Here is a 20,225-nt window from a genome sequence, read left to right as displayed (position 1 = left end):
ATGCCTAAAAATGGTAGCTAGCAAGTAATGTATTAAAAATATAAATCAGGAAAGCAACAGTTTTATCGGTGAAGTTTACTTTATAGTTTATACCTAAAAAACATCAATAATATTTTCCTTACGTACAAGGTTAGAGTATGTCTAATTATTTTTAATAAAAGTGTAATATGTAGAAGAGCTCCAATGGTGACAATAAAAAGTGTTCATTCTAAATCAAAGCATGTATATGCACATATAATTTATATTTATATTGTTTTGTGTTCTTTTTTACATTTACATCACAGAAACAAAGACATAAAATTATCTTTGTGTTTTGTCTTGCAATGGAAGGAGGTACAGAGATTATTACAGAAGAGAAGTGATCAACAATACAATTGTATTATTCAGGTTTTTTCCCCAAATGCTGCTCCTATTTTCTTTCCAAGCTATTTGAGACTTCAGTGTTTATACAGCTGAAATGGAGAGTCAGGCAAGCCTTCATCCATGTTGGAAAGAAACACAAATTCTTTTTCAAAAACTGGTCCATAAAGGTCATTCTGTGAAAAAATACAACATCCCCATCTTCCTGACCTTTAAACAATCAACTTCCTGGAGCATTTTTTTTCATTGGAGTAAAAAATCTCTGATCAGTGTGTGTGTGTGTGTGTGTGAGCACATGCACATGTGTGTGCACAATGCGTGTATGTGTGTGTGTGTGTGTGTGTGTATACATACACACATACACACTACACACACATATTCACATAAGGTAGTTTTTCTGAAAATTTTCTGTGAGTTTAGACCACTGTTGCCAGGAGTAGACAGATTCCATTGAGAAATGATTTTCTAAGGTTAAATCAATGGTTATGCAACGTGTTAGGAATGAAGAGAACGGCTGTTCTTTTCCTTAAAAGCTTCATCAGTAAAACTGGCATGCCGCATGCCCTGCCGTAGACTTCTAAGAAACATGACTTCTCCTAGGGGATTTTTAGATTTGATTTTCTCATTTGTATTTGTTATCTGGCCTATCATTTGTGGATGAAGATCAATTTTTACACCTTCAGCCTACTGGTGTGTATATGGTGAGAGCAAACACATCAATGTGGTTTTGACGTTTTTACACTAATGTTTCTTTTTATTTGGTTTTGGTAACAGGGATCTCCGGGACCCCATACACGTTAGGCAAGTGTTCTACTGAACCACACCGCCAGCCTCGGGTTGTTCTGTTTTGGAGGAACTGTTATAAATGCCCTTCCAGGTGAGACACAGAGTAATTGCGCTCCTTGGATGGGGCAGGGAATGGCCTCCTCACTTTCTGTAGGAGAAAGCCCAGGTGGCATCATGTGCCCACCTCTCTTTGGAATGTTACATCACAGCATACAAAGTTGCTTGTGTCTGCTCTGGTTTTCATTTTCCTTTACTCTCTTTGAGAGAAATGAGGAGAGGGCACAGATGACCTTTGCTGGAGTCTGCATGGCCCCCTATGACATGAACATGGCCCTCTGCTCCATACAGGAAGTAGCTGCTGTATTGTCTGCAGTGCGTCTGGGATCACTCTTTTGGCTCCTCTGATGAAGGTGTGGATGTTCACTTACGAAGATTTTTTCCTTCTTCTGTCTTTCCTACACATGTCTGATCCTAGAGTCTGTGGATGGGGGGACCTGGGATGATTTTATTTCATTTGTTCTATGTGGAAATGGATCTTTGCATTCACTGTCCATTATATTTACAATATATTCTGAAGGTCTCCAAGAGCTCTTTGCCTCCACACTGCTTATACAAAATCATCATTTGAAGGTCTTTGAGCGCTAACTTCCATACCCTTTAAAGACAAAGGATCACAATGGCCAAAGAGTACTGTGGCAGAAGTGTGAGTAGAGTTACCAAGTGCACACTTGCTGATAGTCCTGAAAGGATCTATTTATCAATCGCCAAGAGAGTGCTCATGTTCAGTAAATTACTTCCAACAGAAAGACCCAGGAAACTCCATACTCTTCTCTGGTTTGAAAATTACAACAGCCGTTCATGTTTTATAGCACCTCATACTTTTGAGAGTAAGGCAACTCTAGAGAAATATCTCACAATGTAGTAAAAATGGAACTTAAAAAAAAAAACCACACAGTGTTTTTCTAGTTTTCTCACTCAAGAACTTGTAAAACAAGGCAACGGTATAATTTGGTTTTGAAACTGGGATTCAGGAGAGGGCTGTGGAGAATTCCAGAAGTCACTGACAACAGGAATGTGGAGTGACATAGAAGAAAAAGTAAGGCTACCTAAAGGTGGTAAGCTTAGATGGAAAAGAAAAATATGAAGTCTAGAAACAAAAACACGGAATAACTCACTTAAGAAAGCATGCCAACACAGTTCCTGTTCACATTTTGTTTAGTTTCTATGACACAGGATGTCTTCTGTGTAGCTGGGGCTGGCTTCAGACTTGCAATCCTCCTGTCTCAGCTTTCTAAGTGTTGGCATCAGGCATATGCCACCATAACCAGAATTTCTATTTAAAGAGCTTAGTGTGATAGGGAGTCAGGCCAGCAAGCAGTGTGCACTGGGCCAGAGAGTTCACTCCTGGACACTATTCACACCTAAGTCGCCATGCAAAGCACAGGTTGGATGAGGCCATTAGAGAAGGCTGCCTTGGTGATAATGACATCTGAATTTAGGTTTTGCATGATGGATTAAGAAGAATAAAAAGCACCAAATTAAGGTATGATTGGGGCATAAAAGGTAAACTGCCCCTACGTTTATGTGGGCAAAATGGAGGGAAATGGGAGGCGTCCACCTAGGAGACTGGGTATCAGTTAGGATACCAGAGAAAGATTGCTGGCTGTGAGAGATAAGGATGGTACAGAAATGCATTACCAGGTGAACAGTGGTATGCTGGGTGATGGGTATGGATGTCCTTGCACAGGTGCTGGAGTACTGAGGGAATTATCTGAGGACCTTGCATTTTAAAAGCATGTGACAAGTAGTTGTCAGAATGAATACATTTTTTTTTCCTTAGAAGACACTGAAAAGATGATGCCTAAAACATTGGTAAAGAACCTGCATCATGGAGTTGGGCTTTATGTTATAGGCTGTGGTTGGCTGTTTTGTATTGGTTTTGTCAGTTATGGTAAAATTTTAGGTGGGGGAAGGGGAACCTGTGCTAGCTACAGGCTGGCAAGAAGGTAGATTGGGGACACTGGTGATGTTAGCAGAAACTGAAAAGATGAGAAGAAAAATGGGCAGAAACTGATGAAGTAGGGAACTCCTGGTGAAACAGAGTTCTAGGAAAAGGCCACCTGGGAGAAGAGCACCCTAGGATGATGGCAAGTAAGAAGCACATTCAGAGACAGAAGTCACAGCAACAGTGGCTTATCCTGGATCACAGGGACCTCTGTCATCAGCAGTGAGAGGCTTGCACTGTGCCAACAAGGTCACATTTGAAGTAACAAGTAAAATCCAAAAAGCTCCGTGTGAGGCACAGATGGTCCTCTGCAAACCTAAGTTCTCGGATGGAAAAGGTATCCAATTTACAGTGGTCTTCCTGTGGTATGTACAGGGAGTGGGAGACGGTAATGTGCAAGCAGCTGGCATTTGTGTATCCCTCCAGAGAGGCGAGGGGGTCAATGCAATGACAGATAGCTCTGGCTGGAAGACACTTTTTTTGTAGGAAGAGAGATGGGCAACAAATACATTAAGTAAGGTGAAAGTGGGGAGAAGCAAAGCACCTGGTGGGGACTTGGTCATAGGAAAACCTCCAGAGGAGATGCAGGTCGATGCCTTTAAAGAGAGATGCTATAGCTTAAAGTACCAGAGTGGGTGGTGCCTGGGAAGATAGTGCATCAGTAAAATGGTTGCTTAACAAGCTTGTGGAATTGAGGACGGAAAAGATAAAAAGACAGGCATGGCGGCATGTGCCTGTAATGCCAGCAATGGAAAGAAAAACACAGGCAGGTCCTGAGAGCTCCACTGGCTCCCAGTCCAGCTCAAGCTGTGACATCCAGGCCCTGTGAGAGACTCTATCCAAAGATACAGTGAAGAGTGATATAAGAAAACTCCCAGCATTGCCCGATGGCTTCTCCTGCACATACAAACACATACATAACATGCATGCACGTGCACACACACACACCCACAGACATGCACACGCACCCACACACAAGAAAGAAAACACTTTAAAAAAAGAAGTAGCAAATTCTGGGGTCTAGACATGTACCCTAAAATGACCTAAACGAATCACTTCTTGATGCTATTAAAACTTTTTAGCAAAAATAGTTAAAAATACCCACTCTTTAAGAACAGACCATACCAAACAATGGATTTCCCTCATGTCTGGGATATGGCTTTACTGTAACACTTCATACTCAATGACTATGGTTTTATTCAAAATTCACAGAGCTCTGTGAAGTATGAAACATCTCCCCCTATTTTATAGGTAAGAACCCAAACACAAAGATGTGGAGATGACCATATTTACACAGCCAGGAAGAGGTGAGTAGACCAGACTCTGATTCTCCCATTTAAAATATTGTAGATAATATGGAAAATCTCTAAAACTTCAAGAAAGGCCTATGATTATGTTTTTCATATATTCTCACCCCCTTCCTCTATTGAGCATGATCGCTGGAATATCTTATTTTTCATTTAACATTGTATCACATGCAATTACTTTTACCATGACCACCAATCTTCATAGAGATCATTGGGCAATGCTATAGTATTATGATATGCTATATTAATGCATCTCAAATAAAATTGTGGGTAAGGCATCCCTCTGGAAATGGAACCAAGGACAGAGAAGAAAAAGGCAGTGCAGTTACTTAAAGCCAACCAGACTTTCATTTCGGTTTTTAGTACTGTAGGTACAATTAAGTAAAAGTCTTTATCATATAGGTGTCATGAAGGCTACCGGAGCGAATAGCAGCTTCTCTTAGGAATAACCTGTCTCCTCCCCTTCAAACAATATGTTTAAATTAGTGTCCTATTAATTCTATACCCCTTCCCTTTCCACATTTAATAACTGAGAAAGCTGTAAGGATAAAAACATTGTCACACTTCATTCCCCATGACTTAAAAAATAGCCATTTTATACATGAACAGTAAAATCTGTTGTATGAGGATTGATAACACTGAGATTTAACAAGAAAGTAAAACAGCTTATGTTTCATTTTATTTGACTCACAAGGGACCATTTGGTCTTTTGCTTAAAACACACACGCACACACACACACACACACACACACCTACACACACACAAGTTAGTTACATGGCACCAACTAAAAGGATAACCTGAAATCTGGAAGGTGATCAATTTGTCTGGAAGGCTTTCGGTTCTCCATTTCAATTTATGCAGTGACAACATGGTCTAAATCAAATTTTAAACAAATGTAAACATGGCAACTTTCTAGGCACACTTCTGGAAAAACCCTCAAGAATTCCAAGTGGAAGTCTTTGTAGACCCTGAGAGACCTGTATGTTGCTTTTAATTTAGAGAAGTGTCAGGATACGTTTCCCCAAGGGCCAAGAAAGGAGGGTTATGCAACTTGGTAAGAAGAAGCCATGTTAAATGCAATCTAGGCTTTAGGCAACTTTCAGCAAATGTCCTCACCATTTTACATTCTTTACACATAGTGTTGCTAAATCGGAAAGAACACTAGAAGTCACTTTACCAAAAAGGCCACTGCCTGCACCCTCTTTTACTGATAAGCCATATGAAGAGCATGGAAGCTACCTGTGCTGGCTAGTTTTATGTCAGCTTGAGACAAGCTGAAGTCACCTGAGGGGAGGAAAACCCAATTTAAAAGATACCTCCATAGGGTCAGCCTACTGTAGGCAAGGCTGTAAGGCATTTTCTCAACAAGCTATTGATGGGGGAAGGCCCCGCCCATTGTGGGTGGGACCACTGCTGGGCTTATAGTCCTGAGTTCTATAAGAAATCAGAGTGAGCAAGCCATGGGGCGCAAACCAATAAGCAGTACATCTCCAGGTTCCTGCCTGCCCTGACTTCCCTCAGTGATGGGTTGTTACCTGGAAGTATAAGCTTCCAGTTAACAAACAAACAAAAAAACTTTTTCCCCCAAGTTGCTTTTGGTCATGGTGTTTCATCACAGCAATAGTAAACCTGACTAACGCACGTCCGGAGGCACAACTGTGTTGGGATGTGTCGTGTCTCATCTCCAGAACATGTAGCCTAAGCCTGGGTCAACCCCATCTCAAGATACACCCTTCAACCCCTGCACCGGAAGTGCCACTGGAACTTACCTTCAGCGACCCGGGAGCGGCACTGCCCAGTCATGGGGCTATACTCCTGGTTCTCGTCGGCACACACACACAGGAAGGACCCTTCCACGTTTTCACAGAAAGCTTCGCCACATACACCACTGAGCAGCTCGCATTCGTTCACATCTGGAGAAGGGAGCACAGATCAAGTAAGGCATGTGCCTCTCCTCTGACAGCTCTTTATTTCTCCAGCTGTGCTAAGGCCAGCAGTGGCTGCTGAAATGACTTGCTCTCCAGTGAGCCCTCAACCTCGCCCTTCCCAGGAAAGGACCCCTGCAGGTAGAGCTTCACAATTTGGTCTGGATGAAAGAACAGTGAAAACACAAGGATAAGGTTCTCAACTCCAATTCTAGTTTCAAGGAACCGCCGGGAATCTCACTGGGAGCACAGTGACCATCCAGCATTCTCTGCCTCACTTGTCAGCATATTGAACCTTTTTTTTTTTTTGAGACAGGGTTTTTTGTTTTTTTTTTGTTTGTTTGTTTTGTGTGGTGTGGTGTGTGTGTAGCTTTGGCTGTTGTGGAACTAGCTCTGTAGGCCAGGTTGTCCTCAAACTCACAAAGATGAACCTGCCTGAGTGCTGGGATTAAAGGCGTGTGCCATCACAACTCAGATACACCTGATCTTAATTCAAGGAAAAAAAACAGAAGCACGGGCACTTTGGCAATCAAAATTTAGATTTAAAATCTGAAGTTTTAGAAACATACTTACACCCCTGAAAATACATTTCAGCCCAAATTAACAACAGACTTTGGATTGCAGGGCACATTCTTCATTCCGGCAAAACCAATTGGTCCAATAACTGAATGACCAATTTCACTGTCTTTCCTCATTCTTTTGATGTCCACAGTATAACCTGGACTTTGCTGAAAGTTCCCTTTGTCTGTTCTTAAATCCATATAATTAAATCAAAGTCAAGAGATTTGTTGACCACAAATATGTAGTTCATAGCTCCCCCACAAAGGCTATTTATTCATTTGACCTTGTCTAATAGTACCATTTGTCTTTCTGCTAAAAAGTGTTTCTGGTGACTTCCTCAATCAGCAAAGTACCCAACTTGACTGTGAAATGTCCACAGCTCTTCGGCATTAATGTGTATAAACACCAGCTTTCATAAGCATACCCTGAGAATCTTTACACCGTTTAAGAATGTGAGCTGCTGTCCAGCTCATACAGGAGAGGAAAACAATCCTGTTTTCACTTGTATACCTAGATTTTGTTTTTGTTTGTTTGTTTGTTTGTTTTTTTAATTTTTGGACAGGTTTGTAGATCTTGAAGTTTCAGACTATTATCTAACTTTTCTATTTTACTTTGTCCATAGATAGATATAAACCCAATAACCCGAGTTTCACTTATAAAAAGATGCAGTACCACAAAGCAAAGTGGAATTGAAATTTGTAATCAACATGGTCATAATTTCCATCAGAAAAGTTGACTTTATAAACTGGCAAGCTCACGCTTGTTAATTTTAGGTCTATAATATCAAATGAAATTCTACTTCACCAGACTGCATTCATCAGTTCAAGGGGTGTGTCTTAGCTTACTCACACAGGCCCAGTCCTTAGGGTCCCCATGTGGGAGTGAAATCTTGAGTCAGACAGGCCTAGTTCTACCTTCATAGAAGTTAGAGTCAAGTCAGGGAAATTAGTGAGAAAACTCCACAAGCCTCAGGGAATGGTGGGAATTAAAGGGACAGAGCTCCACAGAAGCATGCAATACTGATTTTTCCATGCAGGAGTATGTCAGAGAAATATCACTGGAACCCAAGTCCTACTGATGAACAGATGATGGGGGATGGAAAACAGCACATCCAGCGACTAGACACAAGATTGATTCATCTTTGAAATGCTATAGAGTATTCTTGAGAAGAAGTGCATAGAGTAGGTACTCAGTAAATATCTTTCAAAAATTATATTATTACTTTATTATTTCATGTGTATGGATGTTTTTGCTTGCATGCATGCCTGTGCACAGTGTTGATGCCTGGTGCTCCCAGAAGCCAGAAGGAGGCATCAAATCTCTTGCAACTAAAGGTACAGATAGCTGTGAGTCACCGTGTGAGTGCTGGGAATTGAACCCATGTCCTCTGGAAGAGCAGCCAGTGTTCTTAACCACTGAGTCATCTCTCCAGAATCTCTTAAAAAATTATAAAAAGACTTTTTTTTAATAAAAAGGTATTTATTGAACTTATCAAAATAACAACCGACACCCCTTCTCTCAGGGTGATGTTCTTTGTGCCAGACTGGAAAATACGGTTCAGGCACACTTACTAGTCTCATTAGAATGAGCAGTGAGCAGGTGCTTGGGAGCTCTGTGGAGTCAACATCTGATATTTCAACATTAAACAATTAAAAAGCACATACTGATCACTTGCTGTAGACTAATTGTTATGCCCAGGAGAGATTAACCACAGTGGAAGAAGCAAGTAACAGCCAAGCCAGTGCCCAGTGACGAGACCAACCACAAGCAGCCTAATGGTGCTGGCACACGAAAGCTGCGGAGGTGTAAAGCTAGTGAGATAAGCCGGGGTCGCATCAAGGCTCGTGAGTCAAAATAGAAGCAAACGCCACCACTACTTCATTGGCCTGGGGACTGAACATAGGCAGTCCTTTCATATTTTACATACACCCTTCACCACTAAACTGTATCTTCAGCCTTTCTGCTTGTTTATTTGTTTGTTTGTTAAATTCTTATTTTGAAACAGGGTCTTACTGTTACTCAAGCTGGCCTTAAACTTATTTGAAATCTTCAGGCTTCATCCTCCAAAACAGCCCGGATGACAGGCCTGTACCACCAGGCCTGGCTACAACCTATGAGATAGTATCATAGGCTAATCTTAGATGCACTGTTACACAGCTGTATTTCCTTGTAATTCTTGAATAGAAATGTGGTTTTTGATAAGCTGTTGTTTATGGAAACTTGTGAAAACTACATTACTGCTCCCTAAATATTTTTTCTGTAATTCAGAATTAACTGAGTTTCCATAATTAATTCCAGGAAGGCAGTTACAATTCAAGCGATCTAATCAAGGTTTTGGACAGATTTTGCTGTCCAGGTTAGGTCTGGATGGGCACTGAACTGCTGCTTGACTGGCAAATTGTCAAAGCAAGTAAATCACTGCCTTCTCCTTGGATGGCACCTGGCTTGTGGCGAACACAGCTCTTTTCTCTACTCAAAAGAATGAACAAAAAGCTGTAGAACCTGTGAAGATGGAGATTGTATAACCTCCTCTTCCCCATGAAACCGTTTTAGCAGAAGGTGTGTTTCATAACAAGTTTGCAGAAATCACAGCTGATGTGAAGCGTGAGCCCTCCTCCATGGGTCTGTGCTGGATGACACTCTAGGACACTGATGACATGAGAGCTTTCCCAGCCTTGTCTATCCAGTAACAGCTGCATAATCGGAAACACTATTGTGCTGGTGTCATCCCCAGAAACAGCAGCCTGGGCCAGCACTTTCCTTAAATGCACTGCTTAAGGAGGCGCATGTCAAAGACAGGCAAGCTCCACCACATGGCAGGTTTCATTACCCGGGGACCAAAGGCTACACAGACCCACACCCAGCTAGGTTTAAACAGATGTCCTTGAAAAATAGCCTTAAATAACACCCTTCTTTCTTAATGTCCCTATCCACTTCAAGGGCCAAAGGACATATACTTTTCACAATCTCAGATCACATGATAGAAACAAACCATGGTGAAAAGTTTCCTTCTTAAATTTGCCTGTTTTTTGATAACATGGTAACATTCATTTCTTTCGGGGGGAAAAAACCATATGAAACATGATGGGGGGGAGGACACAAAGCAAAAACCAAAAACTCACCCACACACCCTTGCCCATCCTGTGGGGCTTGAAAGCCCTGATAACAGAGGCAGCGGAAAGAGCCAGCTGTGTTGTCACAAAACCCATGACTGTCACACACAGTGTTGTTTACACATTCATCAATATCTGAAAAAAAGACATTGAACGTCAGACGGGAAATAAACACAGACTGACAAACAGCAGGTATGGAACGGATAAGCCAAGGTGCTCTGTACAGCATGATTAAACGAGAGGATGATGTTTACACAGAAAGAACTTTGAAAACATCTTACACGTTAATAAAATGTTTTGATGAGAATGGTTTAGTAGCTAAAATACTGGGGTCAATGAGAAAACATTGACTTTTCCTCAGGAAATATTTTCACACTGAAATGACTGCCACAATTAGACATGGTCAGTATTTCCTAAATGTTTTCAAGTCTTTATTTTCAAAGACAACTTTATTTTTCCTACAGGGTAAAGTGCTGTCTGTCTGTCACCTTTTAAATTTTTTTTGATGGTATATCGTCATTATGCAAAACAATAGGCTTCCTGATAACAAGGCCATGTTGCCCTTCGCATTCCCAAACAGCTGCCCTTCTATTTCCATTTCTTTAAATATATATATATAGATTCTGCCTATGAGGAAAAAAAATATATGACATTTTTCTTTTTGAGCCTGGCTTATTTTAGGTAACATGACGTTCTCCAGCTCCACCTATTCCTGAAAAATGACATGATTTCTTTCTTTTTATGGCTGAATAAAACTCCATTGTGTATGTATACCGTATTTTCTTCCATTCATCTGTTGACAGACCAACTAGACTGATTGTATGACTTGGCTATTGTGAATAGTGCTGCAATAAACATGAATGTCCAGATAGATCATGTTGACTTAGGGCCCTTGGGGTATATGAGGAGTCATTCTATCTGGGTCATCTAGTAGTTCTATTTTCAAGGAACTTCCAGAAGGATTTCTACAGTGGTTGAACTAGCCCGTATTCTCACTGGCAGTATATAAGGAATTCTAACCCTCCACCCTCTGTATTCTTGCATTACTTTCTGTTTGTTTTCTTGATGCTGGCCTTTTTGAACCAGGTAACATGGAATCTCCATGCAGTTTATTCACTTTTATATGTATGCGAGTTTTGCCTGTATGTGTGTGTGTGTATCATGTGGATGCGGTGCCCACAGAGACCAGAAGAGGACATCAGGCTCCCTGAACTTGGAGATGTATGTAGTTATAAACCACCATGTGGGTGTTGGGACTCGAACTTGGATCTTCTGAAAGAGCAACCTCTTCCCTTAACTGCCCCTTCAATGCAGTTTTTGGGGATATAGTAGATGCTAAAAAAGAGCTCCAACTATGGAGTTGTAGCAGAGAAGAAACAATGGTTTACCCAGCCCTGTGAATAACTTGTGAGGAATCTGATGAGCCAGGCGGCCCCAGTTACTCATGGGAAAGAATGTGTCACCGGGTTCTATCTACTCAGATCTAAAATGCCAGTTACCCTAAAGGGTCATCTACATGGAAGCTCACAGACGGGGGCCTTGTGCTTTCCCCTAATTAATTAACATGCTCTTAGTTACAACAGACTTGCATCGAGGGCTCTCTTTATCTTTCTGCGGACAGTCTCCACAATCCTTTTCTTCCCATTTTTGTTTAGCTACCAGGCTACCCGACTTTCTGCTCTTTCTCCCTCAGCACTCAATAGTCCTTACCCCACCACTACCAATACAGGGGAAACAGTTAAGAAATATACGTGAAGAATATGTTATTTTCTTTTTAAAATGATGGATAAGGTACAACCTACAAAGGAAATGATAAGTTAAGCACCACACACCAGGATTTAGTTGTGGAGGATTTAACTGTAGTAAGAGTGAGCATTTCTCTCCTGAAGTTCATAAAGCTAAGTTGTAGGATGTTTGATAGAAGGGAATAGATGATAGAGATATATAGATATAGATATAGATATAGATATAGATATAGATATAGATATAGATATAGATATAGATATATAGATATAGACATAGACATAGATATAGATTAGATATAGATATAATGTTGGGGGTTGGTCTGCTGCTATGTATTCAAATGCTGATTTCAGGGCCTTGAAATCTGATTACTGCGCAGTCATGGGTATTGTTATAATGTTGAATTATCTCCTGTAGCCATGTGATGAGAAGGAATGTTCCCCAATTATCCCCTGATTGGCTGATGAAAAGGCTGCCCTGAGCAGAGCAGAGCAGAAGGAGGAAGGTGTGGCCAAGGCTCATGGCCTTTGGGAACTGATGGATTATGGGAGAGAGAAAGAGGAGGAGGAAGGAAGAAGAAAGCCACGATAGGTTGGCATGGAGAGAAGCACATGACTGGGAGGGATGGAGGAAGCAGCCCAGATGGCAAGTATTTATGGAACTGGATGGGAGGTAGCCTGGTATGGGGCTGGGAGGTAAAAGTAGTTTAGAAGGTTAATAACCTGCTCTGCCACAGGCAAGATAAGGCTATCCTAAAATCAATCAGGTGTCTCTGTTTTTTATTGATTGTGATGGGGATTAGATATACTGTTGTAATAATTATAAGGCTAATAATAAACTTCATTAGACCATACCTTTAAATTAACCACAACAAACACATCCAACAATTGTTATTTCCTTTCCAAGGTCCAACACGGATATTATCAAGAATAAAAGGTTGGCTCACTTTAAATTGAAACATGCATGTTATTAAATCAAAGTTTTCTTAGTTTTTTTTTTTTTTTTAATTCCATGAAAGTTGTCCTTCTGCTTTCAAAGCTGGTTCCTTTCCAACCAACTGCTTTATGGTCACCCTGATCCACCTGTGGATCTTCTCCAGCACCTTCAGTCACTCTCCCCCTGCTCCTCCTCTCACCCCCCTCTGAAGTGTTAACAGCACCTGGAAAAGCTTTCTCAATCTCACCTTCGTCTGCTACTTTTCTCTATCACTAATGTGGAAGGTTTTAGTGCATGCCTTTAATCCCAACACTCAGTGAGGCAGAAGCAGGCAGATGTTTGTGAGTTCAAGGCTGGCCTGGTCTACAGAGTGAGTTCCAGGTCAGAGAAACCCTGTCTCAAAAAACAGTAAAACAAAAACAAACAAACAAACAAACAAAGATTTGTCTACACTCACTGCCTTATTCCTGATGTACCATCCTTTGTATCTGCAGGTGATTAGTTTCTAAACCCAAGGATGCCCAAGTCCTCTATATAAACTAGCACTGCATTTTCAAAACACCTACAGGCATCCACACATCCTCTCATATACTTAAAATTATTTTTTTACATTTACTTGCATTTGTGTGCATGGGTATTTCACCTACATGGATGTATGTGCACCACACGTGTGCCTGATTCCCACAGATGCCAGAAGAGGATGTTAGTCCCTGGAAATGGAGGAACCCAAGTGGCTACGAACCACCATTTGGGTGCTAGGAATCAAACCCAAATCATTTGCAGAGCAAGTGCTTTTACGGACTAAGAAAATATAAGATGGTCTGAAGATGCTCAGTACAGATGGGAATTGGTCAAATATTGGATCTGCTGTTTGTTGAACTTGAGAATGCACAATTCACAAACACATCTTATCCAAAATACAGAAATAATGGTAAAAGTAAATAATCTACTGCGAGGATTAAACAGTCGTGCACAAAGTACTGACTTGGGATCATAAAATGCTAGAAATACCTGACACAGGTCAACCATCGCCATCATCAGACACTTCTTCCCCAATGACATACAACCTGCCTAACTGGGTTCCACTGAAACACACCCTCTACACCTGAGTCCCTGGTCAGCCCCCAACGACCTCTAAGACTGGTGTGCACCCACACCTTGAACACTTCTCCCAGGTTCAAGAGTGTTCTTCCACCTTCCACGGCCTGCAGGTGATGTCTTCCGGAGCTCAGAATTCCCGGGATCTGTTTGTTGCATGCTACCTTTCTCATCTGCTCCTCCCAGACTCCCAGCTTCAATAACCAGAGTCCTTGGGGGTGGATGATAAGGCTTCATCTTCAACCACAATCCTTCCCCCAAGCACACCTCTTAGTCTTAATTATTTTTATTGGATTTTCTGCCATCAGCGTTAACCAACCCTAACAGCTGAATGTAAACAGAGAACTAAAACCCTCTTCCTGATATGGGTACGAAATTTCCCTTATTTTCACTCCTCCTTTCCACCCATCTTGCCTTCCTGACTTGAACTGAAAACTCAGTGCAATACTTTTGCATCTAAACCAGCAAATCTTCCTCATGGCATCAAATGCATCAAGTTGATTGGACTGACTGGAATGCTGACATGAGGCTGGGATTACAGCTAGTTGACTGATTGTAACAGTGAGGAAGATTTCTATCCTGGCCCTCACTCACTTAACGGGGGCCATCGCTAACTCAGGACTTCCTGAAATGGGCATTGGTCAAAGATTGTGTTGTTCTCTGCACTGCAGCCTTTTGGGAGCTGGAAACTGAACAATTCTTCAGTTTCCCATTTATATGCTGATGGATTCCCATTCTCTCTCAAAACCTGAGCTCTGTCCTGGTAAAATATTTATCTAAGACCAAACAGACATATCAGTGAGAAATAAACTTACTATCACTGCCTTCCTCACATCACCTCCACTTCCCCTAAGTACCCTTCATTAGCAATTCCCACCAGGCACCCTTTTGAAATGCTATCCCTCCGCTTCTGAAACTCTCCTCTGCTGTCCTAATCCTTCCTCTTATCTTTCTGGATACTCCTTACACTCTAGCTGGCTTCTCCATCTCTGGTCTTGCACCGCCCCATCCACTCTCTACCTGACTGTTGAAAAATGCAAGCGCATCCGTGCCATTCCCTTGCTCAAAATGTTCACTATCTCTTCTTGGCTAGAGCACCAGGCTTCTCTCATCTGGCTCATGGCTACATGTGTGGTAACCATTCTCAGGTAACCTTTTCACTTTGAACTCTGGCCCAGTGAGCAAACTTGAATAAGATCTCACTGACCCTAAAAATAGTGTAAACTCTTTGCTTGACTGACTTCCCTATTCCTAGCTTTGCTCAAGAACTCATGCTGACCTTGCTGGAGGCAGCCTAAGAGGGCACTCCCATTGTAGGACCTTCCTCAACTACTCCAAAGACAGATATCAGGCCACTCCTCCTTTTTCTATGCCTGTATCAAGTTTGAACCTTCAAACACCCTTATCAGCAACTTACTTCTCTACTGAAATGGGTGAAAAGAGAGAATTCAGCTATGTGAAGTCTACTGGATCCTCAGTCCAGATTCTTTGTTTTTAAATCTTATTTATTTTATGTATATGAATGCTCTATCTAATCTACATCTAATGTAGGTGTAATGTACACCTACATGCCAGAGGAGGGCATCACATCTCAATATAGATGGTTATGAGCCACCATGTGGTTGCTGGGAATTGAACTCAGGAACTCTGGAAGAGCAGCCAAGTGCTCTTAACCACTGAGCCATCTCTCCAGCCCCAGTCCAGATTCTTAAAATTAGATATCTTGCTTTCCTTTTTATTAATTTCATGTAATTCCATCAGATGAGCTTCCTATTACTGTTCACCAGCACAGAAACTGAATGACTGGCCTGAAGGTGAACAAGCCCCTAGCTGGCTATGAATTACTGGGCGTCTTGCAGACTCAGTTTACTGTAACGATGATTCACCAAGCAAGTTTAGATGAGTAATACTTTGGACTGGAATGAATAGGAAAAAGGAATGTGAAGTGCCTGCTGGAGACTAGCTGTTCAACAATTAATATTTTATAAAAATGATATAATGCAACCCTGCCGTTTCTTGTTTTTGACAGCGAGGTGAGGTACTAGCTTAGCTGAAGGCCTGCACTGGTTGCCCTCCTCAGAAGGGCCAGACAATAGCACACCCACTGATCTAGATCCCCAGTCCTTTGTTTCAATAATTCAATGATCTACATAAAAAGTCTTTCACTTTCTTTGACAGTGTGAGGTCTCAAACCTACGTTCCCATTTTCTGTCTGGACAGGTGAACATCATTCTGTTTCACCAAGGTTGAATTAGAAACCTGAGACTAAATTTTCAATCAGCTAACTATTATATTTTCTTTGCTTAATGTCAAAATTTCTACAGCGGTTTCCCTTATGGATCTGGTAAGATCCTTGCCAGGAATTATCACTAGTAATACTACCCCGAAGGCTAGCAGTCTGTTAGAACTGACTGTCTAGTGACTGCTCAGTCATCAGTCCACACATATGAGGCATGTTATCATAGGAACTGATAATTTCTCATACTGCTCTGCTCTTCCATTTCTGCTACTAGGGAAGAGTAGCTAGCAATAACTGATGTTTCACTATAAAGGAAGCCAAGAAATAGTGACATCTACAAGGCTAGTGGGTCACTAAACTGACTCCCCCCACCAAAAAGAACAACCCTTATAAGTGTCAGTAAGGTAAATGGTAAGTGGAACACAGCTCAAGATGCTTAGGACTAACAGCAGCTGGTATTCGAAGCTGCAGTCGTGTCAATGGCTGACAATTCCACACTTCTACGAGTTGACCTGCTTTGCAAGTCTGTATGTTTTACACTCAGTATACTTTCGTAACTGGCCAAAAGATTTTCAAAACCCATGTGGTAAAACAGAACTCCAACTGTCCCTTATTTCCAGAATAAAGGTCACTCTCTGTTTACCCTCTTACTTTGGTAATGTGAACAATAAAATTAGGGGGGAAAACATGAAAGATTCAACATGATTTTCTAAAAGACAGTGAGTCAGGCAACTTATACAGCGACCAAGAAATTAAAGCTGTCTTCAAAGACCTTGACAATAAAATTCGTAACAAATACAATTGGCCCCACTGGGTGTTACATTCAGAAAAGCTCACAAGCAAGGTACATTTATGACTGTTTTGTTAAAAAAGTGGTTTGGTCTTCGGTCAGACAAATTCTTCCGTTTTGTTTTGTTTTCAATTATGAAGAAGAAAGCCTTGTTTCCTCAAGGCTCTTAACATCTGTGCTTTGTAGATTTTTCTCCTCCCTGCTTCCAAATGAGACTTACCCAACTACTAGGGGGAAAGCCTCACAAATGAGCCACCTTCCTGCCTCTGAGATACACTTTCAGGGCAGAGGGCAGAGATGGGATGCTCTAGCAAGGGCGATGATTGTAATGGGAATGCCACTTGTGGTACACGGCCCTTTACAAAATCTCCACAGTGGCTGCAAAGCTGGGAAGGAGCAGCCTTCTTGGCACCAGGACTCTTTTACATGAATCCTATTGTTCATCCTGACTTAGAGTTAATTTCAGTCTCATCTGGATTGGCCTACCCATTTTAAGAACCAGAAAAGTAAGGTCTGGAGAGGGAAATGACTTCTGTCACATGACAAAGTAAGTGGAAGAGACAGCAAATGGTCCTTGTTGAGGACTGCCTTCTAAGCCGTACTGAAGGCTGTGTTCAACATAGGAGCTTGACTCCTATATGGATGCTTGTAAAATGTTACCCCTATGCAATGAAAAGAACCACGGTGGGAGCTGAGAAGCATAACGGAGCATGTTCACTGCAAAGGTGGAACTCAAACCATGTTGCCTGCCACTTAGTGGCATCACTTACTGATGTCTTGTCCTTAAACAGACCTGAACATAAGGAGCGCCATCTTACTAAAACCAGAGAAACCAGAGCACAGTAGGTTCCAAAGATGTTTATCAAAGAGACTCCTGGGAAAACACATGCCAGGTTCCAGTGCTAGCCTCAGGAAGACCCAGGCTGATATCTAGCATGAATGTTCTTCAATCTTTTCATCACAAGGAAATGAACTACTATTTCAGTTGAGATCTTCCTAGTCACCTGCAATTTGCTTAATATTTGGTGCCAGAAGTTTCGGAAAACAGTCACATAAAGGGGCCTTGTATTAAAGGAGACAGAGAGCTGCTGCACAGATTTGCAGACCTCACACTCTTTCTTGAAAGGAGTGGAGGTCGACCAGAAGACAGTAAACCCCAGCCAAGAAGTGGAACTGAAAGATGTTAGCATAATGTCTGCCCAAAGGAATTTTAAAATGGCATGGCTTCTGGCCCAAAAGAGATTAAGGTCTTTCTCACAGCATAGAGGAAAGCCAGCAGCAAGCAGGAGATGAGCAGAAGGCCCGAAGAAAAGAAATAGCCAATAGGAAATTAAAAACTGGATTTGGAGAGCATCCAGACAATACAATAGGATATTGTAGAACCTTTCTAAAAAGGTCCACTGAGGTCTGGCAATATCCACGGGGCTGGAGAATATGGTCCTTATGTGTTATGGATAATAATTTAGTTCTGGGATATGGGCGAGCCAGAAAAACAGCAAAAACCAATGTCTTTGTGTAGTCTGATTTCCATGCCAAAAGGAGAACCAGAGAGAAGGGCAAGAGAAAAAAAATGTGGGGGATCTTGATTGTCGCAAATCTATTTGAAGCAGCCTAAGATAAGTAATAAGAAATGACAAGGGCCAGAAATTCTAGACAACAAGGCTAGCCAACGAGCCCTTCCTGCACCCTTTCCCACCTTAGGATGTACAGCCCTCAGAGACTTACTAAGTTAATTCTTTAAAAATTGCCAGAACTAGACTCAGACTTGATTTCTGGAAGCAGTTTTTGGGTACAGAGAGCTAAGGCAAACTCTGATATGTGTCAGCCACAACACTGATCCCTCATTTATGGTTACAGACACTGAAAACCAACCTTAAAATCACAGATGTAATTCTGATTATCTAACCCAGCCGTTCTCAACTTTCCTAATGCTGTGACATTTTAATAAAGCCCCTCATGTTGTGGTGAACCCAAACATAAATTATCTTCTTGCTACTTTTTACCTGTAGTTTTGTTACTGCTATGAATGGCAATGCAAATGTAAATATCTGATATGCAAATGGCTTTAGGCAATCAGTTGGTATGAGAGTTAACACACCTATAATCCCAGCACATTAGAGGCCAAGACAGGAGATCCATAGGTTTGAAGTAAGCCAGAGGGAGATGCTTTCTCAAAATAGACAAAAACAAAAACACACCTTGTTTCATTAAAAAAAATGTCCTACTTTGTGAACTTAATTTTTTTCTTCATTGTCCCAGATAAACGATTTTGAATTTTTACATGAAATGTCAAGGTTTTATTGAACCCAAAGAGACATCTGGTCAACCCATGCTTCCCCAGGCTGTGCCCCCTAGCTCCACTCTGCAACTCTGCTCTCCAACAGGAAGATACTTAAAATTAACTTAAAATTAATGAGGTTTTTACATTTGTGGGTTGTTTTTTAAACACCCAAAAGAGTCCCATTTTAAGCATTTAAATCATCCTTCATTCTCATTCCCAGTAGGCTAAAAACAAAGAAAAGGGGTAAATAACAGAAGGTTATTTCTGTCTCAACCAAAAGAGGTCAGGAATAAGTGTTCTCATGAATGAAGTCTTACAAGGCTCACTTAAAAAAAATCCAAAAAGCACACATCAGGATTACATTTCAACCCATACTGACAAGCTCATTCCATGAATGACCAAGAGAGCAGGGGAAGTGGTCTGACCCTAATGGTTTTCCTCATTGAGGAAGCTTGCAGAGCTCAGGCCTTGTATCTGGAAAGGTCATTTGTGTTATTAAATAGCTTGGAATGCACACACTTTGTGCTTGGCAAGTATCTTCCTGTTGGAGAGCAGAGTTGCAGAGTGGAGCTAGGGGGCACAGCCTGGGGAAGCATGGGTTGACCAGATGTCTCTTTGGGTTCAATAAAACCTTGACATTTCATGTAAAAATTCAAAATCGTTTATCTGGGACAATAAAGAAAAAAAATTAAGTTCACAAAGTAGGCCATTTTTTATTTTGTTTTTGTCTATTTTGAGAAAGCATCTTCCTCTGGCTTACTTCAAACTTATGGATCTCCTGTCTTGGCCTCTAATGTGCTGGGATTATAGGTGTGTTAACTCTCATACCAACTGATTTTCTTTTCACAAAAGAAAAAAAAAAAGAAAAAGAGAGAGAGAGAGAAAGAAGGAAGGAAGGAAGGAAGGAAGGAAGGAAGGAAGGAAGGAAATGAAAGAAAGAAAGAAAGAAAGAAAGAAAGAAAGAAAGAAAGAAAGAAAGAAAGAAAGAAAGAAAGAAAGAAAGGAAAGAGAGGAAGGAAGGAAGGAAGGAAGGAAGGAAGGAAGGAAGGAAGGAAGGAAGGAAGGAAGGAAGAAATACAG

The 20,225-nt window shown here is 41.3% G+C and overlaps 1 protein-coding gene across 4 annotated transcripts in view; it reads right to left on the bottom strand.

Moving 5' to 3' along the window:
- The window catches only part of Ltbp1 (latent transforming growth factor beta binding protein 1), a 213,294-nt gene that overhangs the window by 37,273 nt on the left and 155,796 nt on the right, over positions 1-20,225 (bottom strand). For 2 of the 4 annotated variants that reach the window (XM_055618275.1, XM_055618293.1), the window contains exons 21-22: positions 10,068-10,193; positions 6,229-6,372 (exon numbers count right to left, since the gene is read on the bottom strand). In XM_055618275.1, coding sequence (XP_055474250.1) covers positions 6,229-6,372; positions 10,068-10,193 — 270 coding nt within the window. The remainder of the gene's footprint in view (positions 1-6,228; positions 6,373-10,067; positions 10,194-20,225) is intronic. The other 2 variants (XM_055618284.1, XM_055618300.1) reach the window with 1 other exon arrangement.

This window comes from Psammomys obesus, unplaced genomic scaffold, assembly GCF_907164565.1.
Source record: "Psammomys obesus unplaced genomic scaffold, mPsaObe1.curated_primary_1811, whole genome shotgun sequence".
In the NCBI taxonomy this organism is placed as follows: domain Eukaryota; kingdom Metazoa; phylum Chordata; class Mammalia; order Rodentia; family Muridae; genus Psammomys; species Psammomys obesus.
The sequence above is the reverse complement of the archived record's forward strand: the minus strand, read 5'-3'. Positions and strand labels throughout refer to the sequence as shown.